The sequence below is a fragment of the Stegodyphus dumicola genome, chromosome 5 (genome assembly GCF_044657685.1).
Source record: "Stegodyphus dumicola isolate Sdum_Otavi_A_Nest chromosome 5, ASM4465768v1".
Classification (NCBI taxonomy): domain Eukaryota; kingdom Metazoa; phylum Arthropoda; class Arachnida; order Araneae; family Eresidae; genus Stegodyphus; species Stegodyphus dumicola.
The window spans coordinates 167595714-167622128 of record NC_140772.1 but is presented as its reverse complement, the minus strand read 5'-3'; the positions used below and the strand labels follow the sequence as shown (position 1 = coordinate 167622128).

Here is a 26415-nt window from a genome sequence, read left to right as displayed (position 1 = left end):
AAATACATATACTTATGAATGAACACAGCACACAAACATTTCTTTACCCTAAGCACGAACACAAATAATATTTTAAACAGCTTAAAATGAATCTACTTTCAAAGTATTTAATTTGTGATAGATAATGACAGCTGAAAATATTTTCCAATATTACAAGATAAAATGAGGTTATTTCTCAAATAGTTTCACAAATAAACACACAAAATAAAGAACGCTTTTTTAAATTTTTAATTTGCAATACGTTAGATGCTTTATTGAAGAATTTGCAATAATATCGTTCTGATTTTCATTTTATCCAAGATTGCCATCATGTTTCACTGATGAGCAACTTGCTAATTATTAGTCCAATGTAGAGTCCTCCTTCTGTTTTCTCATAAAATCGCCTTTGTAAATTTAGAGTTTAATTTAGCAAAACGTTTTCCACCTAAGTGGTAAAATGTCTTCGTAAAGGATTTCCTAAAGAAATCTGCCTTGTATTTATGTTGCATTTAGGGATATTTTCAAAAACACACGCTGCTGATTGTTATTTTTAATAGGTGAACAAAAGAAATATTTTTTTTAAGAAAGAATATAACTTAACTGCAAGCTATATCTTATTCCTAGATAGCGAAGCTTGATTAGAAACTCAGTTTTTAAAATACATTTAATTATCTTTATGCTTTAAAAAATGTCTTGTCTGGTATTTGGCCACCCACTTAACTTACACGTTGACCATTTAAATAGAGCACTACCAAATGGCACATTGAAAATGATCATATTCATCTCAGTGAGATGGATATGATTCGCATATCTTTTCTATTTCGCATCTCTTTCTCGGAAACAAATCTACCCATGTAGTAGATTAATGTATAGGTAGCAGACATTCTGTCACTGTCAGCCGAGCGGTAAAGTCGCTGAATAGTTGCAGAATACCGAGTTCTGAGTTAAGTTCGATTCTAAGAGAACGGGCTGGCTGCATGGGCGTTTTTATAATTTTCCGCATATATAACATATATACGAGCAGTTTCTTTAAAAAGTACTGGGGCCCACCAGCGGCCGAGCGGTAAAGTCGCTGAACACTGGTAGTTCGGTCCGATGTTCGAATCCCGTGAGCGGGCTGGCTGCATGGGTGTTTTCGTGCTTTTCACCATGTGTAAAGTGTGTACGAGCCAGTTTCTCTTAGAAAGTCCTCCACGAAGCCATCCCTCCCCTTAGGCAGGTAGCCCTCGAGGCTTTGCCGTAATTAAATAACCTAACCTTTAAAAAGTCCTCCACGAAGAGACCCTGCTCTTAGGCAGACAGCTCTAGTATGCTTTGATGTAGTCAAATAAGCCAAATCATTCTGTTGGCGAAAAAGCAAGATTGCATTTATCATGAATAATTTCTAATGCAAAAGTTATACTTGTCACTAAGGAAAGAATTTATTTTTGTGTAAAATTCAGATTGCTTGAATTTTAATAATTCTCAGAAACGAAACACAAATAACAAAAAACTAAAAAAATATTCATAATTAATTAGGATATATAAACGATGTAATCATTAAGCATATTTTTAGTAAGAAAGAATATTTTGTAATAAATAAATGAAAAATATATTTAATACTAAAGAATCCTCTATATATCTCTACAAAGTATAAAAATTACAAATATTTTTCAAGGTGCATGTGTATACGTACCTGATAAAAATATTTACATTGTTTATCATTCTAGCGATATTTTTAACCAGGTGCATATTTTCCGTGAGGCATTTTCCGGAGATTTTTTTTCCAGATATACATTTTCAGGATATTTTCTTGGCATTCGTTTTACTCAAGTGGTTAGATTAAAGTGTTATTTTGTATGCTGTGAAACCTAACTAGAATTTATTTTCATTCCATAGTTGCTTCACATAAATTTTCGATTTCATGTAATATTCAGTTTCATAATTGCACTATCATTTTGAGATTTACTATACTTTTCAGTTCAATTTTTTTTTATAAAATGTTGTCTACAACTACTTTCAATAAAATACTGATATGATATATAATAGGGAAATATAACATACACGCGCACACATGCTCACAAACATACATCACCATATGTATACACAGTGTTTTGTATGTGTATTTACATATATATATATATATATATATATATATATATATAGTTTACATGCAATATATATATATATAGTTTACATGCAAAACAGTTTTAATAATTCCTACGAAAAATGCGATAAATTTTCACGAAATAAACTGCTTAAATTTATATATATATATATATATATATATATATATATATATATTGCGCTTTCCATAGTTTAACATAAATGAAGTTTTTAAAGTCTGAATTTAAATAATGATATTGTGTTTATATGTACTGTAATTACTGATGAAAGGATGTTTCTGAATTTAAAGCCAGGGTAGTTTAAATTACTAACAGACGGCAAATACACAACTTGAAATCAGAGTCTTTGGAAGAAGCAATAAATTTAGAATTTACGGCAGCTCCATTTCTCGTCATAGTTAACAAAATGAAAGAACTGAGAAAGATAGATAGCGGATGCTTTTTTGTCCTTGCACAAAGGTAATGGTCTCCCATATAAAGTAGAAAATGTACAAAAGTGGTAAGCTTTTAGTTCAGTACCCCCTAGAGGTATATTTACGTTGAAGTCAACTTGGAGATTCCTCTATTAGGTGTTTTCTTTGAAACGGGTAATATCTTTTTCAGCACATAACCAGAAATAAGAGTTTATGTTTTCATTACTTAATCTTCAAAGCTGTATAATTTGGAGCATCTGCTCGAAAAACTGTTAACTTATTTTTCATCATTCATGAAAAGAATACAGACCTGCGTAAATGTCTTGGAGAAATAATATCGTTAACAATTTTGCTACAAAGAATTTTTTTTTTTTTTTTTGGTTTCTATTAACATCTCGATAATGCACGTAGTATATAAATACTTGCATTGTAACTCATATATAGCTAATTGCAAGGATATTGCATTGTAACTCGAAAATACATTTATTTTCTCAAGAAGCTCCTCTGTTCAAGCTGCTTACTTGTTTTCTACTCCCAAAGTGATTTTACTCTATAAAAGCCGAACTGCCTGATCTCATTCATCAGCCACTTCATCTATTCTGCTGTTGAGTTATGCGATAAACATGCATACATACGTACGGACATACGTCGCGCTAAAACTAGTCATAAGTCCCAAATATAAAATTTCAACATTTTATGTTAAGTTATGCGACATACGTACATGTAAACGTCATGATGGAACTATTCAAAATGGAAATTTCCTTTGAAATATGAAAATCCAAATGTTTCGCGATTACAGTACTTTATTTCTCACAAGTCAAAACGGTGTCATAAATAACTAACTACTAATAAATTTATGATGCAATCTAAAGAATTATTTAAATCTAACACTTTAAACTGGAATAAACTTATAATATTTGAAAATTAAATATAAACATAATACTAAAATAAGTTGCGAATAATTTGTATTCGAAAAATTGGAACACGAGAGAAAAAAATTCTCACAAATTCCCTTTGTATATTAAAAAGTATTTCCTCAGAAAATAAGGATAAAAAAATGCAAGATTTATTTTTCACCATTATCGAAGCAATTCCTTAAAGAAACTGGAAATTTAAAGCATTTTACGTAGTTTCTCTTACTGATGTATATTGACTAACTTTCTGTATTCGGCACATATCTTGATTTAAGGTACGAGTAATATATAGTATATGTCTTAGTGTGCAAATTATAAAGTAGCCAAATAGGAGATAAAATACTATTTTAGCAACCCGTCTCGTGACGAAGATACCATAGGGAGAAAGACTAATTTCACTCGCTAAATTCAACGAAGGGGAGAATTAGCTTAATTATATCCACACGGTAAGGGGGGCCCGCTTTTGAAGCAGTTTGAGTAAAAATGCTTGCCGCTTTTGCGACAGACCTGGTAAGAAAACACGATTATTTTTACGTCGTTTCCTGAAAAAACCCGTAACGCTCGGGGGGTTAATTCCAGATTTTCCTAACAATAACTTGATGGAAAAGCCAAAAATATGCAAAAAAAAAAAAAAAAAAAAGAGAGAAGATTTTATTTGTGCTTCCTGAATAAATAACATTCTAAGAAAATATCCACATCACTGTCACAAACAAACTATTTTTGTTTGCATCGGCTAATCTTTGGAATATGGTAACAGGTAGTTTGGTGACATTTTGGTAAGGCGATAAAGGTTACTAGCTAGGACTTTAGCAGTGTACATGGATAAAGTCAAGAGTGTGCGCAATGCCATTTTTGTGCAATTCTTGGATGTTTTTTTAAGTGAAAATAGGTCGACGTGTACATGGTTACCGTGTATGTGCAATTCTTAAAAATGCGGCAAGCTGTTTGCGATTCTGCACTTTCTCCCACTTTCGCACCTAATCTTCATCATGTTTAAGCACTTTTGTTCCATAAAAGTTTTAGCATAAGCGTAATTCAGCTAGCAGATTGTTGGCGAAAAAATGTTGAGTTTAAAAAAAAAAAAAAAAAGCCTTTACTTTGTGAAAACAAAATAGCATCCAAACAAAAACTAGCAGGTTGCTGTAACAGGGTTGGTCACCAAATTTTCGCCAAAAAATTGCCAAATTACCATAATCCAAAGATTAACCTTTGCATCTTTTAGAAAACTGTACTGTTTATTAATATGATTTATAATGATGTTATCATTTTTATTTGTTGATAATTCATCTTACCCAGTATGCTGGATCATTGCAGTTGATATTTATTTTGGCTGAGTGTTCAAATTTACTTTCAGCATTCTCATTATTCTTGGCTGTGAGTGTGACATCACTACCTAAGCCTTTAACAGCAAATGCAGTTATTTTCTTCAGAAAATACAGTATTTTTTGTGAGTTTGAAATTAATCATTAGATGACATATGTGTACATATACATGCAGCTGAAGAAGTTCAGGCTGCATTGTTCCAGTATTTTTTGACTGCTGCCTCTCGTTAAAGACTTTTTCTGTTTTTATAGCCGGATAACCATTTTGGGAAAATTTCTCAATTTTACGAGATGGAAAGGGAAATAAATGTAAACTGTCTACAGAAAACAAAAACACTATGCTACATAATTATAAATGGCAGAAAAGAAAAAACATGCTCAGAGACAAACAAAACCCTTATTTTAGCTCAACATCCATTCAGCGTTGGATTCTATACACCTTTTTTTTTTTTCATTAAAAGTCAGTATCTGAAAAAAAAGAGGGGAATAAAAAGTGCTATAGCTTATAGTGTGAGAAGCTGAACCCAAATAACATCTGGATTTAGACAGAAAAGTGTTAAAAATTTCAGATTGAGAAAAATTTGTATATTTTCACTTTTTTGGTGGGGATATTCTTGATGCCACACCTGGCAACTGTCCATGTTGCCCACACCTTGAGCCAACTCTGGTTGCATATATACTTCAAAATATGCTAAAAACAAAGGCAACACTGAATGTTGGAACTACGAGTGCAGATAATCAGAAAGTACCACTCAAACTTACCTATTTCACCAGAAACAGCCTTTTTAGCTCCAAATATTGTTCCTTTATATGTAGTGCCATCGTCTAATACTAAATAACCTAACATTTTGAAATTAGTTTCCTATGACTTCTGAAAAAAAAAATTGCAATTATAAATAAATATTAATACATAACTCATCATTAAAATGTTTCCATCTGAAACAAGACAAGTTAAAAAATAGTATAGCAGAAAACCATAAATGTATAATGTAATTTATAAAAAACACCATCCAATTATATGATAATCTAAAATATTAAATTTATTCACATAAATTTCAAAATATATAATGTTTATTTAGTTGCACTATAGTTATTTTTGTTACTGCTTTCAATTTTGATAAATATTCCTCCTGCAAAATATTAATACAAATCCTTGATAACAATTTTTTTGCAAAACTATTAATGTAAATCACAGACCAAGAAAGTTACATGAATTTTTGCTACTTATCCCATGACCCCCCCCCTAAATTTTGCTCATGACAAATTTATAGCCTTAGACATACATAAATAAAATATATGTAAATACGGTTATAGACTGAAGGGTACCTCCTGTACTATCGCAAAATTGTTGCTTCATTTAATCGCCAAGTTGTTGTTTTGTTTATCGCCAAGTTGTTTCATTTATGGTAACCTGAGTAGTTAAATGTTCCATAAATATACTTTTACCTAGAATTGTGTGCTCCTTTGACTTTTTAAGTGAAAATATATTGATGTGTACATGGACACATCAATATATTTTCAAGTCAAGGGAGTGTGCAATGCCAAGTTTGTGTAATTCTCTGATGTTTTTTTAAGTGAAAATAGGTCGACATGTACATGGCTAAAGGTCAAAGGAGTGCACAATGCCTAGTTTGTGCAAATCTGTGATGTTATTTTAAGTGAAAATAGGTCAAAGAATTGCACAAACTCAGTATCCATGTACTGCTAAAAATTGTCAATTTTCGCCAAGGGGTACCTGTAAATATACTTTTACCACAAACAATAGTCTTTATCATTTGTTACCATTGAATAAATACACATGCATCATTTCAGAATAATATTTTAAGAAAAATAAAGTTCGTCAACATGTTACTATACAAAAATTTGCAGATTTCTCTTTGCATCAATGTTAATGAACAAAATATAAAGAAAGAAAAATAATCATGGTAAATAACGTACCATAATAATTTCAAAACCACCTTCTACTACAACAAATGTCATTTAAGTACCTGGTTAAAATATGCCATATAGTGCTAGCTAGAAAAGTATGGCATATTTTATGAATGAACAATTTGTCAGCTCAGTAATCTGTACACTGAAGTTATGCAGCTCTTAGTTTTCACATCATTGTGGCATCACTTGCAAACTTCAAAGAACACAATAATATGCACACAAAGTACATATAGTTCTACTGACACAACACCAAAAAAGCAGTATTTGAAAACAAAAAGTCCAATTACTTAGTGCTAGAAATTTTTCAAACATTTCATTTGTTACAGGACTAATCTTTTTACATCTAATGTTAGTAATACATATATCTACAGCCAGATTAAGACTTTTAGAGGCCCTAAACACTAAAACATTTTGGTGCCCCCACATATATTTAAACCAGCATTTTTTTCATTTCTTCTCTCTCTCTCTCTCCCACTTTCTCAGTTTAGGTTTAGCTGAACCATGCATGATATGGCAAAACTGGCAATGGGAAACTTTGGTGTTTCCTTTCCTGAATACCTAAGGACCTTTTGTGGTGTCACATTTTATTTATGCCCTAAACACATGCTTACATTGCTTAATGGTTAATCCAGCCCTGCATATATCCATAATTCTTTTAGTATCTATTTTTTAGTTATCTAGAGGGGAATACTAAAATAGATGCTAATAAACAGATAGATGCTAACATAATTCATCATGTAAATGAATAATCTACTTGCAATATACATGAACATTAAAGTGCAATATTATAGATGTATTTTCTTTTTAATTTTCTCTCAAGGAAATTTGATTTTCTTCAGAATTTACTGTAAAGATGCAGCATATAACATACAAGTATAGAAAATAAGAATTAATCTATTATTTATGTCATTTGTACTATGAAATTTACTAACTGTGGGATGTTGATGCTCCTAACCCCCTCCCCCATATACTAAAAAGATCAATGGTATAATATTTATTGATCAAAATTATTCTGAAAACCATCTTATAAATGCAGCAAACATTTAAAAAACACATTAAGAGAGTTTATTTGTTATTCCATAACTGTTAAAAGGAAACAAACTCAATTTTATTTCAGTGGATATTATCTAGAGCTTTTAGTAATAACTGTTTAATAAATCAGTCTTTGTTTGGTCAAATATATGCAGGTCAGTGTGGAAATACAACATTAACATCATACAACAAAAGAACTCAGAAATATATTCAAAATGTCTGTTTCTACCATTTATCAATTCTTGTGATTAAAGTATAACTTTTTTTTAATTCTAGACAGATGAAGTGAAATATATAGGATATTGATAAAAAATTGCTTGAATATATTAAATATAAAAAAAAATCGATCAAAGCTTTTAGCGGATAATATAAACAAAAAAAAAAAAAAAATCATTCACATTTGGTTAGAATTTAAATACGTTATCATTATGTCAAGAATTTTTCCTCCATTCAAATTTTCAGAAGCGACTGCCAACAGAATAGTATAATGCTTTAAGGCAGAAAAGATCTAAAACGCAAAGCGAGATCACCTCCAAAAATAGGTAAAGGTAGAGACCAGGTAAAATAATTTCTATTATTAAAAATATCGCTAAAATTTACAGACATCATTATTGGATTATGAACTTAGTTTCCAAATCTGAGACTAAATAACAGAATACATAAAATATTGACATGCTTTTAACTTGAATTGAAAACATACCGGCTAACCAATTTAAATGCACCTCTCCCCACATCAACCCAATCGCGAAAACGTGTGTGCGCAAGAGAGAAATGCCAGATACAGCTGTCATGAAACGTAAACACAACCGGTTTTTTACTGACCTTGAATTTCCATTGCGTCCACTACTTTAAGGGATAGTTAATTAATGTTAACTGTAGCTGCAACTTGAAATAAAATTTAGCAACCTAATGCATAGTTATGATTTCCTCATAACTGATACTATTTTTACCTAGCAATTCTTGTTTTCGATTTTCTGAAGGTGAATGGACGCGTGGACCTCGTCTAGTATATTCCTAGACATAGAGATTAGTAACAACAACAACAACAACAACAACCTAGCGATGCAAGCTCGATTTAAATGTCAGTTTCATCCCTTAATTCAATTTTTCACGTCAAGCTATCTTTGCAATAGACCAAGAAATGTTCGTGAAAGGAGCGGTATAATGTAATTATGTTGAAATGTACCGGGACTCCTTACTGTCGACTTCGTAATCTATCACATGAGCATCATATTGGCAATAAGTTTCAATTTCTTTCTCGTAAAGGCAAGATAACTTAAAAAATTCTACGGATTATTTGTTTACATGAATAACAAAGTGTACGAGGCGTATCAGCTTTAAAAGCTGGTGTGCCTTCATGGAAGGCTCTACAAGGCACAGTCTTACGTTTCACGAGAAAGCCTTAGAACGTATAATGAAAATCTGCGAAACTGTGTGTTAATAAACAATTTCACTGAAATATTGAAAAAATGTAGTCTTACAACGGAGTGATCTTTCAACAGTATAACAATGGAGTTTTATCTTTTAGTTTGTACAAAAAGAAAGGATAATGACGACCGTTTATATTCCTTGTACATATTTATCTCACAAATATTCAGTTTAAAGAAATATATCTGTATATCATAATCTGTACAGAATTAAGACTCGGATACTGAATATATCATAATCTGTACAGAATTAAGACTCGGATAATTATCTGAACTTTAATTTATAAATTGGAAGAAATATTTAGGATTTGTAGCATTCAAAACAAAAGTTGTTTTTCGCACTTCTGAATTTATTCTTTGTACCTAATTTATAATTGCTTAACATTGGTCAACAAAACGTTATAAAAGTTGGAAAACAATGTTATCTTTTAAAATTTTGAAAAGGTAGTAGAATTAATAATTATAAAATTATATACATTTCAGTATAAGACAACAGGTTTGTTCAATATTGAAAAAGTTATTTTTATTGCATGAATTCTAATTAGAATTTTCGAAAGTAATAGTACTTTGAACTGTGGGCTAAGTCAACAAAAATATTCATGATAGTTGTGTACTGGGCAAACTACTCAAAGACCATCTGTCCAGGAAAAATGGGGAAAAAACACTCGCTGGAGAGCATCAGATTGCATTTTTATTAGAAAAACTGTGATACTTTATTCCAATAACTTAAAATCAGAAAGGAAAGGAGATTAACTGCATTGCGCCAAAAACATAGCTAGAGATGGTGGTCATCTTTGAACGAAACATTTTGAGGGGATATTTTTAGCTGAAAAATTATTTTATAGATGTTAATTACGTGATCGTTGAGGCGGGTGAAGACTAAGATTCTTTAAATAGTTGCATGAAGAAAAAAATTGCTAATCATAAATTAAATTAATTTCAGCACGTACAAATGATAGATTCGTAAAGACCTAGACGTCACACATTAATAAATACTGTTGTTTCCATTGTCTTTGAAATATATTGAGCATCCCCAAAACATTTCTGAGTAAAAGATTAACCTTAGAAGATGCATATCTTTCACTTCGAGTAAACACACTCGCACACACAAAACAGGGCCTTTAATTACACCCCCAAAAAATAGTCTTATTCTCATTCAGAACAAAATTTGGATTAATAAGAAAGCTTTATCAAAACAAGAGATTAAAACATTACTAGCTTTCACATACCTTAAAAGTAGCATACAGAATGGCATACCTTAAACAAGTTTTTCGAAACTAAGTAATCCAAGTTTACAGAAGAAATATGTGTTCTAATGTAAATTAAGAATAGAAAAATCCTGAAGAATAAGCAGCTCGATTAAAAATTAAATAAATAATAATTTGGATATCTTTTAAAGATATTGTAACACAGTTTAAAAAAAATGGAAGGTTATCTTTCTAAGAGCAAGTCGGGGAGGAAATTTATTAAGAGCTACAATAAAATGATTTGCGGAACTTTGTAAAACAATTACTTTATACATTTGTATTTAAATATTTTAATAAAAATTTGGATGCTTCAGCGATCAGCAGAAGAAAGTTTTCCATCCAGAATATGGAAAACATACTCTTTTCCGTCTGATATTCTAACAATGAAAAAACTGTAATCAAATGAGATGGAAAACGTGACGGGAATAATAGATGACGGGGATTTGTTGTAGAATAAATAAGTTATATGGCGATAAGATTGTAAACGAAAACCCGCATTTTGCACATTTTTCATCGACAGCAGATTTAGCTTGAAACTGTATTTATGGAAACTTCGTAAATATTAGTGTCTCTTTCCACTGAAATGCAGAGGTTGTTCGCTCATTTTTTTAAGATGATTTGGATTAACAAGTAACTGAAATTAACAAAGTACATAAAAATTGATTGGCATCGCCTTCTATTCCGATAGATAAAATTTTAAAAAAATATTACTAAACATGAAGTGCCAGTACCATTGGCGGCTTCTTCATGGTGAATAATATCTCTTACCTCTACCACGCAGAATCACCCAGTTTATTTTCTTCAGACCATCTTCAGACGTTCACGAGTCTAAACTAGGTCTTTCAGCTTATAGAAGTTACAAACTGGCAGTTAACAGCAATTGCTACAAACCCACTCTGCAAGGCATCCCGAAAATCATCAAAACCGATTAACTGGACCTGGAAGGTAGAAAGTTTACTAACTTCTTAAAGTTATCAATATAAATAAGGAGTGACATCAAGCCGTAGTGACCACCAAATAGATTATTCCAAGCTATTAAACAGCTCATTAAAAACGGAGAATGGAAACGATGGTAGACAACATGGGATACTGCCTGTGAAATATACAGTATTATATATATATAAAGAAAGAAAGAATAGGAAAGCAGTAGGAACAGACGGAATAAGCGCACAATAAACAAGAAATGAGCACTTAATTAAGCCCTTAAAATAATAAATAAATATAGAGCTTAAATATCTATAAAGCAATAAACGCTTAAACATCTGCCACCTAATGCTATCACTAATCTCACTAAAATTATTAACTTATGCTTATAGCACAGCGATTTCCGTAAAAAAGGGAAGATTTTCATAATTATCAAATTTTCAAATATAAATATAAATAGCCAATTCCTACAGAACTACTGACCTGTCAGCCGGTTTAGTGCATTGTCTAAAATCACAGAAAGTATTATCTAAAACCAACTATTACATCATAGCAAAACAATTAATTTTTGTCTGCACAACATTGTGAATTCAGAGCTGCCACTCTCTTCGTGTAATTAATACAGTTACCGAAGTTTTAGCTCTTAAATGCAGAAAAGAAATGCTCTTGAGTGCTTATGAGCGCAGTTTTCTCGAGTATAGCACGGCAAGTGTGGCATAGCGGCCTTGTCTGCAATCTCGTAAAACTGAAGCTGCTGAATTACATCATCCGTGTGTTTACCTCTTTTCTAAATAATAGCTAATTTTACTAGTATCATTTTTAAAGTCTTTACATCCGTGAGATCTCTCAGAGGTCTCTCAAATAAGTTACAAAATATTTTCATTAACACACATATGATTTTTCGTATGACCTTAAAATTCAATTAGCGTTATTGATTATAGTATTGGTATTGTTACATAAGCATCGTTAGACATCAACTTCAAAGCTACGTGAAACAGCTAGAAAAGTAGCATACAGAATGGCATATCTTACTGAATACACAAAACTGTATCATATTCAACCATAGACGAGATTGTAGAGTCACTATTCAGCAGAGACGTGTGTTAATGCAAGGAAAAGAAGATATAACTATTTTTACATCGTACATAGAAATGCAAGGAAAAGAAGATATAACTATTTTTACATCGTACATTTTTACATCGTACATATTACATAGAAAAGTAGCATACAGAATGGCATATCTTACTGAATACACAAAACTGTATCATATTCAACCATAGACGAGATTGTAGAGTCACTATTCAGCAGAGACGTGTGTTAATGCAAGGAAAAGAAGATATAACTATTTTTACATCGATTACATTAATTAGATTCGAAAATATATTAGCATATATACAAAGATAATAAAATAAACATCAGATTTAAGTCGCGACGCAATCAAAGAATAATCATAAACCCGAATCCACGTTAGTAGCTAGTTGTAGGAAAGTCAGTCGGTATTGCTCGACCAGGTGGAAGTCAGTTTTGTGCATCACTGATGGCTGCTAGAGATCAACTGTCGAGAGTCAGTCAAAAATTCTGTTCCTTGCTGGACGATAGAGAGAAAGCTAGCAGTGTCATCTCTTAGATTTGGCCATCACTTAAGAGTTCTCTGCAAATCTAATGCAATATCTTACATAAAAAGAACATCTAACAAAAGAATGGATGACTTATTCTGCTGTCGATCAAATGCAAGGAAAAGCTAAATGACGTAACTCCATCCCATAATCGAGCAAGCTGATATTCCGTGTTCATTTCAGAATTGTAGCGGACAAATTCAACTTCACTTTATGCTATATAAATCTTACACTAGGACTGAATAGAGAACTCTTCATTAAGAATAAATTAATTCTCCAGACCAGGATTATTAAATATCTCTGTAACTTGGGGATCTGCGGCGAAAACACATTTTCAAAAAAAAAAAAAAAAAATGCCTAGATAAATAGTTAATGTCTCTTGGCTTGACAAAAATTTTGCGGCTAATCTTCCGTAAGCGGGATAAGTTGGTGCCAAACTATTTTAGCCTTCAAAAATTAATAAGGCCTAAGAATGTTCTGAATTCGTGAATGGTTGTTGGAAGTTTGTAATTAGCAATAGTTTGGACAGATAAAGGTCGTGATCCTTGGGGAGTAATTTAAATAACACCACAATTCTATTTCTTGTGTGCCAAAGATGGATTTGGAAACGTTAATGCGGAGTCCATAGTCATTTAATTTTTCAAACACTAGCTTGAAATGGATTTTGTCTTCACTAACAGATGCTATCAGAATGTCATCTAAGTAGGGAAAAGCGAAATTTAGACCAGAAAGAATCTTATCGTGAATCTTATCAGCCGTAAACTGAGATATCTCCATATTAGTTTTCTCTTTAGGTGCGCTTTGCATTGCGTTGTGTTTAACGTTTTTAGTAGTTTGAAGTGTAACTACTGATTGTACACTGTGATACTTTGAACACCTATATGATAATTTCTGGGAAAAATTACAGTACTTACAGTACTTAAAATTACAGTAAGAAGTGTTTCTTTTGATAAAAATACATTTTATTAACCCATCATCAGACCTGTGTGTATTTAATCTATTACGAGACTGTACGCATGCAATAATATGTATAAAGAGAATGCCCCCAAGCTTGATATACATATATATAGAGAGAGCAAGATCTTCGTTAGTTTAAAGACCATTTTAAAAAAATTAATCTACGCTTCTAAAAGATGACCCGCTTACTCACGTACTCAACAGCGATATCATTAGATTTTTTTTAAATGTCTGACTTTACTACGAATAAATTATAAGCCGGGTAACGGGGTAAGTTTAAAGCTTTAGAAATGACCCCCTCGCCCCCCAAAAAAGCTATGGCATTGGTGTTTTTTTTTTTTTCCCTGATACGATGAAGCAGACCGTAAAAGTTTTAACAAAGGAAAAAGTATTTATGAAAACTCTTTATCGCATGAAAAATGGAAATTTATTATGAACATAGATGAAGGATCTCTACATTTGAATGCTGAAGTAGAAAGCTAAAAATTACTATTTTGGAAAGAAGAAAAAAGAGGCTCCCAAGGATGCCTTGGAAGCCTGGTTCCGTGATTATGAAAATATCTGATGTGGACAACAAATTATTTCCTTGTATGGCCTATTATATTATATACATTTTTTGCTGCACTTCATTTCAACTTATTTATTATTTTAACTTCAAGGCAAGTTGAAAAAAAGACATCAAAAATTGCAAATTTTGAAATTAAGTATCCCGGTAAATTTTTGTCGTAAGGGAGTTAAATTTCTTACAATTTTGTTTCTTCATAACGATTTTAAAACTTTACTAGACACTAATATAGGAACCGGCGGACTGCATTTAAAGTTAGATTTCTCTATTTCTCAAAAATTAATTTTTCTTTTAAATTTGGCATTTCCAAAACATTAATATTTTCATCATTTGAAACATTTCTGTCATTCAATCCTATATACAAAATTCTGACTTTCTACGGTTAATCGTTTTCGAGTTATGCGAGATACATACACATGTACGTACAGATGTTACGAAAAAATCCCTTTTGAATCCATTTTAAAATCAATGTCGAAGAAAAGTGATATCATAAGTTTTATCTTTATTCTGTCTATACGTATAGAAGTCACGGAAAGGCGTCCAAATGGATTCGGGAACTGTCAAAATGAATATTTCAGTTGAAATATGATATCCAGAATTTTCGAGATTACATATTACTTCCTTTACTTCGTACAAGGAAATAGAAAACAGAAATGCACTTTTTTAAAATTAGTGCGTAGACTGATAATAGTTAAACGAAAGGATTGCCATGCTGAACATTAAATATACATGTATTGAAGTAAAAATTAATTGTTTTCTACTTTAAAATCATTCAAAAATATGCTAACACTCTTTGTAACTTTTTTAATTCTACCTTTTCCATTTTCAGTCATAATTACGAAATTTTTTAAAGTAGAATTGGTATTAGATAACTCCAATTTCTGTATTTGTTAAAAATTTTGATCAAAAATAATAAATACAGAATTATATAAATATATATAGTTACAATTTATTAGCATAAATACTTTTCAATATGAGAATTTTTTGGTAGAGTTTAATCATATATTATTGTAATTACCAAACTTGTCTAATACATCACTACTCGTATCATCACTATTTATCACTACAGTCACTACTCCTAAAGGCGTTTATCACAAAATTGCTTGGAAATTTGTTAGATGTATAAAGGAAATAGAACTGATCGAGAAATGCTATACTAAATAAAAGAAACAAGTTACTAACGCAGAGTTTGTTTGTTTAAACTATTATGGCAAAGCTGATTGCCTAAAAGTAGGAAGGATATCTTCATCTAGGGCTTTCTAAGAATATCTATTTATTATTCCCGTGTTGAAAAAAGATCCAACAGTTAATTTATGAATAATGCAGTTAATTTAAAATTTTCATTATTCTTGATTAAGCCTTCGAAAGAAAATCGCCCCGAATGACTACCTTTTTTCTTTCTTTCTTTTTTTTTTTTTTTTTTTTTAATAATAAAACTAATTTTTCTTTCACAAATGCTTTACATTACTGTTACGTGGTACAAAAATACTTTACATTACTGTTACACAGATGCTTTACATCACTGTTATACATAAAAGCATATCACAAAAGGTCAATTAACAATGGATGCATAACCATTTTATTCCGGAATGAAAGAAATTCAATATCATTCAAATTCCCAACTTGTGTAGGCACCGTATATTAAAAATTAGTTATATGGATTAAAATGAAGTTGTTTTTAATCTGTGAATGATAGAATATCAATTGCTGCAGAAAAAAAAAAAAAAAAAAGGAATGTTACACCGGTGTTCATTTTTTACATCGATTTTTTACATCATTACCATTTGTTACACCGATGGGTTTGTGAGCAACTAAATCGGAAAGAATACTGCTTCTTAGGAAACGGACATGTTATCTCGAAAGGACATGTTATATTTCCTATTTTCCATACGGGTAACTGGTGCTTAGAGATTAGGGAATAGAAAAAGTAAACTGATCGATCTGACAGCCAAGAATTTCCGACTCAATAGAAAGTGGTCACAAGATTTGTATCCTGTTTAGAACGAACGATTAAAATACTTCCGTTGAGTCGGAGCGTAAGGCGTCAAAGGGAAGCCAAGCTTCAAGAAGTAGAAGATAGCAAATCTGGATAGCCAGTGATTAAAGAAGACAATTTCCTTTAATATGTGTTTCATGATTTTAGGGATACATGTAAGAACTGTAAAAATTGTTGGGAACGAGCTGCAACTTAATAAAAATTGCAATTGAACGAATTGTCACGTCAAATAAGGAAATAAAGTTTAAACAACTCGCCAGTGAATCATCTACTACATCATAAAACACATACAGTTAGTCAATAAAGTCTGCGTACATCAAGAAAAGTAATATCAAATCCACATTTTTAAGGTGCGAAAAGGGTAGTTTCTTAAAGTTTTATTTTTTAAATATTTAGTTTCAATAAGGGACTTTGAAATTATTTAACTGTAATATTTTCATATCTAATAATTTATGCACACTAATTTTTAAAAGATAAGTGGCCAGAAATCAAAGCCAATAAAGTTTGCGTACAACGGCCAAGGAGGCGGGAGATTTCTTATCTAACTTTTAAACTTCAAACTTGAGAATGCAAAGAAGGTTACACTTTCAAGGTCATTGACTTCCGAAGCAAATTTTACGTTGATTGGAAGTTGTTATTTCTATTTTCTTTGACGAAAATGACAACCAATAAAGAGATTCCTTTAGTTACGAGACAACTAATTATCAAATTGAGAGATGAAGGTAAAACTCTTCGCTATATTGGTAAAAACATTTCAAAACCATTTTCTAGTGTGCAAAGAGTTATTCAAAACTATCTTGACACTGGTAGTCTTGCTGTAAAACCAAGATTTGGGAAACCGAAGAAGCTAACGCAGAGAGAAGAAAGAAAAATTCTTTTACGAACTAAACAAAATCCTAAACTTTCTGCTGCAAGCATTGCAAAAGACATTTTTTTAACTAGCAACAAGGAAATTTCTCCTGAAACTGTACGGAAAGTGCTGCGAAAGGCCGATTATCATGGATGCAAACCTAGGTCTAAGCCATACATTTCCGAGACAAATAGAAAGAAAAGAACTGCTTTTGCCAAAACATATTTAAACTCTTCGCAGGACTTCTGGAAAAATCTAATTTGGTCAGATGAAAGTAAATTTACAATATTTAAAGTTAATGGCCACCCTTTTGTATGGAGAAAACCAGGAACAGAACTGAATCTGAGAAATTTAAATCCAACTGTCAAACATGGACCTGACGGTGTGATGGTATGAGGGTGTATGTCATCGAAAGGAGTTGGAAATTTTCCCAATATTGTTAAAGTCATGGATAAGTATGTTTATCTGGATATTCTGAAGAAAAATCTACGAGACAGTGCCCAAAATTGAAACCTTTCTAATACCTTTATTTTCCAACAAGACAACGACCCGAAACATACAGCAATACAATACAATATAAAATTGTAAAGGAATATCTCCTCTATCACACTCCAAGACAGTTGCGTACTCCTCCACAGTCACCAGACTTCAGTCCAATCGAACATTTGTGGGCAAAATTGAAGAAACGAATTCGAAAACACAATATTACGTCGCGAAATGAGCTAATTAGTAAATTGCAGGAAGAATGGGCGAAATTTACGTCGGATGACACTGAAAAACTAGTTCAGTCAATGCCCAGACGTCTGCAAGCTGTTTTGAAGAATAAAGGATATCCTACAAAGTATTGAAGTAATGTAAAAAACTTATATTTTGCTTTTTTTTTTTTTTTTTTTTTTTTTTTTTTGAAAGCGTACGCAGACTTTACTTCCTTGTTTATCGTACACACACATCTCTTCAGTTACAAAATTGCTTTAACTAAGATGCAGAATTTTATGAAAACGTTTTTTTTTTTTTTTTTTTTTTTTTGTTTTTTGGTTTGTGAGTTATAGGGTTCTATAAAATCTAAATATATCTCTATTCTTGATTTCCTAAGAACGCACATTCTAATTAGTAAAATATTAATTATCTTTAAGTAAGCTAAAAAATAAAACTTTTCATATCCTATGAGCAAAATTCGCTAAGATATATCAGAAAGAATTTATTGATTATGATCATTATTTCTTGCCGTATTATAGATGCACTTCAAGACTAACTTCAGGCAGCAGCTAGAAAACAAACACTGCTGCTTTTGGCAGTTTATAAGTCCAGTTTAAGTAAAACGGAGCCATGAATTGCCAAAATCAGCAATAAATTAAAGCAGCATTCATTGTTAAACAGAAGTGATATTTAAATACTTATAAATAGAGTTAGTTATAATTGGATAGTAATTTTTGAACTTGTATCTGGTATGATTTGTATTATCTTACATTCGTTTTGATTATTTTTTTCTTTGAACAATAGCTAACTAAATAATTATCTTTTATTATCAAATTTTTTCATGATAACTATGAGTAAAATTATTGTGTTACTATCGAAAATAATTAAAACATTTGCTTGTACTCAAAGGAAGAGATGCTGCAACTAATTGCCTACAATAGTGCTGAAAATATTAGTTGTAATGTTTCAATTTTTTAGTTTAAAAACTTAATTAGTGACATTAAAACTCTGAAAACAATGTCATGGTAGTTAGTGCTTACCATACCGCTTATCAGCGGCCGAGCGATACAGTCGCTGAACACTGGTAGTCCGAAGCTCGGATCCCGTCAACGGGCTGGCTGCATAGTCGTTTTCGTAATTTTCTCCATACATAATGTGTTTATGAGCCAGTTTCCCTTAAAATGTCTTCTACAAAAGCTATCCCTTCTCTTAGCCAGATAGCTCTCCAGTGTTTTGCTATAAACATTAAGGCAGTTTTCTCTAAAATTTTAATAATTTCTTATATTAATTAATAAAATCAAATATGAAACTTCGAGATTTACTAAAATATGTCGTATTATTAGTTAGTTTAAGAACTCGTTTATATTTAAATATTTAGCTTTTTCTTCATTTAGATTAAATTAGGCGAATATTTAGATCAATTTAAGAAACTTCTTGACCAGAATTACTTTGTGAAGAAGCGAAATGCATGATTATTCTAATATTTTCCCTACTATGTCCTAAGTATGGATTAACGAAATTATTTCAGATGATCCAGAAGGAATTTAAGTTTTTTTTTTTTTTTTTTTTTTTTTTTTTTTTTGTAAAGCGTGCAAAACAGGTATATGTGAAATAATCACCTTATAAGCAAGACGTTTGGTAAGATTTTGTCTAATAATACGAATTTGGATTATTTTCTCTATCTTTGCTTTTCAAAACAACGTGAAAAAGTTTTTTTTTTTTTTTTTTTTTTTCTTGTGTGGCTGTTGAATTTAACTATAAGAAAAAATAATGTTTGTATAGCTAGTTTAAAAGACATGAGTGTTCTTAGAGTTAACGAATTTAATCGGGTAGCGAATACAGAATTGATAAGTTATTTCTAGCTGTTTGCGAAGGGTAGAGCTTTTCTTAGACTCAATTAAAGTATTGACGTTAGCGTTGGCAAAAGTTTTTAGTTACTAATAACTTCGTTGTTTGCAGTCCAGCCAACAGTTCGCCCAACACCGTCATTTTAATGAGAGCCATGGAAGTTTTGATTTGCTTCAGAGTTTAAGTGATAATGTTTCAGGTCTACTAGATAATAACAGGAGCCTGACTAACTTTATTATGCGATGAGAAGTAAACTACATTATACACATTCTTAACAAAGTGCTTAAATAAAAAAACTAAAACAACAAAACAGGAAACAAGCTTTTAAAAACGGAAAAAGAAGTTAGAATTGACTCATATATCTCGCTAATTTCAGGCGAAAGTTAGAATAATACTTAAAAGAAAAATTTATCTTCCTATATGACCTGAGGAATCTTGGCTAGATTTAATTCAGATGTGGTTTACATCAGCTTATCAAAAACCTTTATTTTTGCCATAAAGAAATGTTTTAATTTTGAGGCTTAAACATTTAACATATTTAAAATTATTAATAAATGGACATGTACGCGTTTGAAAACATTTTCTTTAATTAAACATTGTTTAGCTAGGCAAACATATTTACTTACTAAACATTACTTTCCTACTAAGTTTGAATAACAGTTACATTTTTTAAATGCAAACTAATTAAATTTTAGAAAAAGCCTCGACAGATGTTGATTTTGTAGAAAACTTTCGACATTTCGAAGGAGTCTGAGCATAGGCTCCGCTTGTTCAAGCAGCAAAAATATCCTCAGTTTGTGCTCATTGTTATGTGCTTCAGTGTATCTGTTTCAAGTACCGTTTATAAATGATCTACGACTTTGATTATAAATTTTAAAAAGGGAAAACATCTAAATAAACTTTGCTCAAACATTATCAAACTTGAAAGAACGCAGTAGTCCCGACGTTGATAAACCGGATAACAGTGTTTGATCACGTTTGGCGCTTTGCCAGAGATGTGTTTGGGCGGTGAGAAATGCGCGGCAATTCTATAAAGGAGTATGCAAGCTGCATGAGTTTTCAAGGTTTTTTGAGTATTATGTCAGCAAGTAGCAGGTTGTTAAACTGCATTTCCTATCGCAATGGTGGAAAGGAGGTCTGAAATTAGAACTAAACTGAAGAACAATCTATATAATATATGTGTAATCGAAAAATTAAAAAAATAAATAAATAAAATAAATAAACGATTTTTTATAAAGTAGAAAAAGAATTTATAATGTTTACACGTGTCATTAAAATTGAACTTGAGAAATCTGTTTGTACGCGTTATTCAACAGTTTGTTTAAGTATAGAACAAAGCAAAAGAAAATACAAGATTTCGTAGACTAGAGGATGAAAAAAATATAAATAAAATTGCGTATATCGTGGTTAAGCAACTAGGGACATCCATTTATCAGGAAAGACAATAAGAAGAAACGTGATGTGGACACCACATAACTCCTTATATAGCCCATTAAATTGTAGCTATTTTTTCCTGCCCTTCATTTAAACTTATTTCCTCGAGTTATTTTCTAATTTAATTAACTGATTGCCCAAGACAAGTTGAAAATGACATGAAAATTGCAAATCTTGAAATTAAATATGCCCGTCAATTTTTGTCGTACGTGATTCAAACTTGCTATAATTCAGTTTTTTTTTTTTTTTTTTTTTTTTTTTTTATCCCAAAGAGTATAAAACTTTTCCAAATATAAGTATAGGAACCGGGAGATAGCATTAAAAGTTAGATTTCGCTATTTGTCCAAAATTATTATTTTTTTAAAATTTGACATTTCCAAAACTTGAATATTTTCGTCATAAAGCACTTCTGTAATTGGAATTATATAACTACGACCAATGATTACAAAACCAAAGTCTGTGTAAGAAATTTAAAGCCGAATAAGATGGGGTGGTTTTATATATATATATACATATTTAATACGTTTGGTACTGCCTATATCAAGAAATAAGGAAGGTGCACAATAAGACGTTATAGCAGTCCCATATACAAAATTTTAACGTTCTACGGCTAATCATTTTTAAGGTATGAGAGATGCATACGTACAGACCTCACAAAAAAATCCCCCTTTAAATCCATTTTGTAATCAGTTTTGGGAAACTAAGTCCTTTATTCTGTCTGTACCTACAGACGTCACACCAAAAAATAGTCAAAATGAATACTTGTACTGAAATATGATATCCGAAAATTTTCGCGATTATAACACTTCCTTTATTTCGTACAAGGAATTAAATGAGGGAATGTTTCAAAAAACTTTTTTTCTTTAGGTTCTGGATTTGGAAGAAGTGTACTACAGTCACGCTACAACTTTTAATGTAACGGACTTCTCCCAGTAGTTTGGTTTATTCGATTACGGCAAAGCATTTGAGGGCTATTTGCTTAAGAAAGGGATGCCTTCGTTGAGGACTTTATAAAGGAAACTGGCTTATTTTCACGTTACTCATGGGAAAAGCACGAAAACGCCCATGCAACCAGTCCGTTTGCCAGAATCCAAACCCCAGACCGAATTACCAGAGTTCAACGTCTTGAAAGCGCGGCAGCTGGTGGGCCCTCTTTCGATGTAACGATCGTTAAGAAAGTTTCAGCGAACTTAATGTCAGCCTAATGCAGTTTTTCTCTCAGTACAGTGAACCGTCGATTGGTCGAAACTACGCTATAACGATGTTATTATGTAACGAATTTTTTGAAAGAAGGAATAAGATTAAACATCAGCTATATTTTTGACAAATCGAGGATTCATTTTCCAAAAGCAATAAACAAACAAATTTAAGTGAAATTAATCTCAGTTGGTTTCCAAAACATACTTTGAATCCTAAACTCTCCTTTGTCAGAAAAAAAAATAATAAAAATTCATTGTAGTAACCCTTTGTCATCATTACATTGTTTTCACCATTTGCCGTGCTACCGCTGAATACTGGTAGTTCGGATTAAAATCTCGGAGGACGAACTGGCCGAGCGGATGTTTTCCATTAGAAAATTCTCCACGAAAACATTCCTCCCTTCAGATGGATAGCTCTTGAGTCTTTTGCCACAGTGAAACAAATAACATATAAAACTGTACATTGATTTAAAAATAATTTATTTACTTCCATCAAAAAAATAAAAATTAAAGGTTTTTACATTAAATTGAAGTTTAATGTATAGAAATGATAGAAACTTAAGGAACAAAATACCCTCAAAGTTAAATAATCAGAACTAAAAATTCTTGAGAAAGTAACTAAGATGGCAATAATCGACTCTTCCCAGAAATCGAACCCCAAACTTTAATGTATTAGAATAGTGTGCAGGCCCATGCGCCACAATACCACAAAGCAGAAATGTCTTTTGTTTGCAATATTCCTCACTAATATCATTTAAAAGGTGACTGGAATGAAAGGTTTCCCTCAGTCAATCTTTCGAAGCTGACGATAAATTATCGCCCATCTTTTTTCAGATAGTATGAGTTTAGGAACTGAAGAATCCTAACAAATATGCAGTGCCCTTGCCTGATCTTTAATTTCTCACGTGTCTTTTCCGATTTTAAATATAAGTATAATAATCATAATGATCTGATATCTTTCCTCTCCTGCGTTAAGTAATAGTACTTTTAATATTCCTCTACTTGCGCTAAATTGTTGAAACGTTTAGTCAAAATTATTTTTTATTAATCGATAATTAACTTTTAAAATTACACGTATGCCTATCAATTGCATTCGTAATTTGATTTTTTGGTTATTTAAAATTTTAAAGAAATAACACATTGATTAATCATATTTTCTCAATTTTTGAGATATTCCAAGTTACAACATTGCGATATGATCTTTTCTTTTACCGTTCCTTTGGGGGTATTATAATGCGAACAGATCATATTTTGTGAACGTTTGTTTGAATTATATTTCCCGGGTGGTAAATTATCTATGCAGAGAAAACAAGAAGGAACTCAGACTTCAAATCTCACATTCTACTGTAAATCATGGTATTGGAAAACTGAAGCAGGACATTTTGAGTTTATTAGTACTTATTGCCATCTTATCCATAAACAGGAATCAGCGTTCAGTTTCATAAAAAACTTTGTGTGTTACCAAATAGCCAATTTTATGATTTTAAGCACAAAACCGACGTTGGTTTTATGAAAGTGTTCGGAAGGACTTGAATAGCATCTCAAAATCATTTAAATTTTAAATCATTTAAAATATTTTGAGAAATCTGTGTTTTTATTAGTTTAATTACTCGTATCAAGCATTCTATGTGAATATTAAAATACCTAATGAAAATTTTCAATAGTTTCTTCTGCACAAAAAGCGCTTTCGGTTTTGAGTGCTTTACTCTGTAAGTAAACAAATGTCTTTGAAAAAAAACAAAAAACAAAAACAAAAACAAAAACAAAAAAAAAAAAAATGTTACATATATATCGTTCTCTTTTATTATGACACCCATGCTGATGGCAGAATCAACCTTACATTGTAATAACATGAAGATTTCCAATGAAAAAAAACTAATATAATAGAGTATGTACAATTTGGCTCAAAAGAAACTTCATAATATTGAAAGTCGTGTAACAGGACTATGAAAAGTCGGTTATTGAAATACAGCCTTTGAACAGAAAACGATATTTGATTACAAATTTGGGACAATATATGGCAGGTACAATTACTGCACGCTGAAATCAAAAAGTGATTTCCGAGAATATTAGTTTGTACCCTATCAAAAGTATTAATACTATTTTTAACTATATATTCGACAGAATTTGCCTTTGCACGATGCAAGTGGAAATTTAGAGGTGAAAATTTTTATATGTGAATGTCTTCTAAATTAAAAACATTTTAATACTTGAAGTCAAATTTTAGGCTAATTAATATATACATATAAAAAAGCAGTTTGGTTGATCTTTACATTATGGTAACTTGGCGTTTTTTTGGCGAAAATTTGGCGACCAACTCTCCTACAGCAACCGTTTATTTTTTTTTTTTCCCGCCGCCATTTTGTCTTCACGAAGTAAAGACATGTTTCTTTTCTTTTTATCTACTGAACACTTCTTCCAACAATCTACTAGCCAAATTACACTTATGCTAGAAATTTTATCTAACAAAACTGCTTAATCATGACAAATATTCCCTGCAAAATTGGGAAAAAGTGCACAATACCATACTCCTTACGCGTTTTTCAAAATAACACATACACATAAACCATGTACACGCCGACTTATTTTTACTTAAAAAAACATCCCAGAATTGCACAAAAATGGCATTGTGCACACTCTTCACTATATCCATGTACACTGCTTTTTTCTCATAAATTAGAAAAATTTCACGAAAATACATGACAATTTTCTCAATCTTTAAACCCGGTAAAAAGAACATATATGAAATTACCTGATCGCGAAAAAGTATTTACCCTTTCCAAATATGAACATTTCCACATATAAAATAAATAAAATATCCAAAAACTTTTACCTCTAAATCATCTATTACATTATACACGTCACCAACGAATTCATACCGCAAGCATTACAAATACTTAGTATCGAATATTTAAATTATTTCCATGCACGTTTACTTCAACTTAAACGTATACCAAATTCCTACAAACATAAAATTCACAAAATAACTATCATTTAATTAAAATATCACTAAACCATGTACACGTCGACTTATTTTTACTTAAAAAAACATCCCAGAATTGCACAAAAATGGCATTGCGCACACTCTTCACTACATCCATGTACACTGCTTTTTTCTCATAAATTAGAAAAATTTCACGAAAATACATGACAATTTTCTCACTCTTTAAACCCGGTAAAAAGAACATATATGAAATTACCTGATAACGTATACCAAATTCCTACAAACATAAAATTCACAAAATAACTATCATTTAATTAAAATATAATTAAATTCAAAAACACTACTTGAAATATAAATGAGCACATACATTAAATTAATAAAAATTACCTTACAATCCTAATTACTTTAAACTAAATCATTGCTAATAACAATTTTCCCAATAATACCAAATTCCTTTACTTCCACCTTACATTTAGAACAATGCATAAAAATAATATCCTCAAATAATTAAAAATACTAACTTACCTAATCTTCTTCAGAATCTTGATTACGTGTCCGATAAACTTTTCTTTAGTTATCCAAAAATCCAAAAATTCACGAACGATGGGATCCAAAAATTCACGAACACTGTTTCACACAACACAGAATAAACCAAATACAAAATTTCCAGATTTTTCCCCGATTTCCCCCCTTTTCCGATTCAAGAACCGTAATTCGTCCATTAATATCACATGACATATCCCATGATCTCTCATTTCCCTCACACAAAATAATGCGTAATCGGAACTGAGTACTGCTCACATTATTACCAAAGTCCCAGGTAGTAACCTTTATCGCCTCCAAAATGTCGCCAAACTACCAGTTACCATATTGTAAAGATCAACCAGCAGGGGTTTAGTACCTACATTTTCTGTTTAAAAATTGAATTTTTTTAATAATTAAGTATAACTAATATATTAGCTTAAAAATCATAATTAGTACAAAATGCATTTAAAATATTTTTCAGATTCCACAG

General features: G+C 31.2%; 1 protein-coding gene across 3 annotated transcripts in view; it reads right to left on the bottom strand.

Moving 5' to 3' along the window:
* The window catches only part of r (carbamoyl-phosphate synthetase 2, aspartate transcarbamylase, and dihydroorotase rudimentary), a 165928-nt gene extending 139885 nt beyond the window's left edge, over positions 1-26043 (bottom strand). For 2 of the 3 annotated variants that reach the window (XM_085817353.1, XM_085817356.1), the window contains exons 1-2: positions 8398-8531; positions 5496-5604 (exon numbers count right to left, since the gene is read on the bottom strand). In XM_085817353.1, coding sequence (XP_085673479.1) covers positions 5496-5580 — 85 coding nt within the window. In that variant the 5' untranslated portion in view covers positions 5581-5604; positions 8398-8531. Of the gene's footprint in view, positions 1-5495; positions 5605-8397; positions 8532-25925 lie in introns of those variants that run through there. The other variant, XM_085817355.1, reaches the window with a different exon arrangement.
* Between the last annotated feature and the right edge of the window lie 372 nt (positions 26044-26415).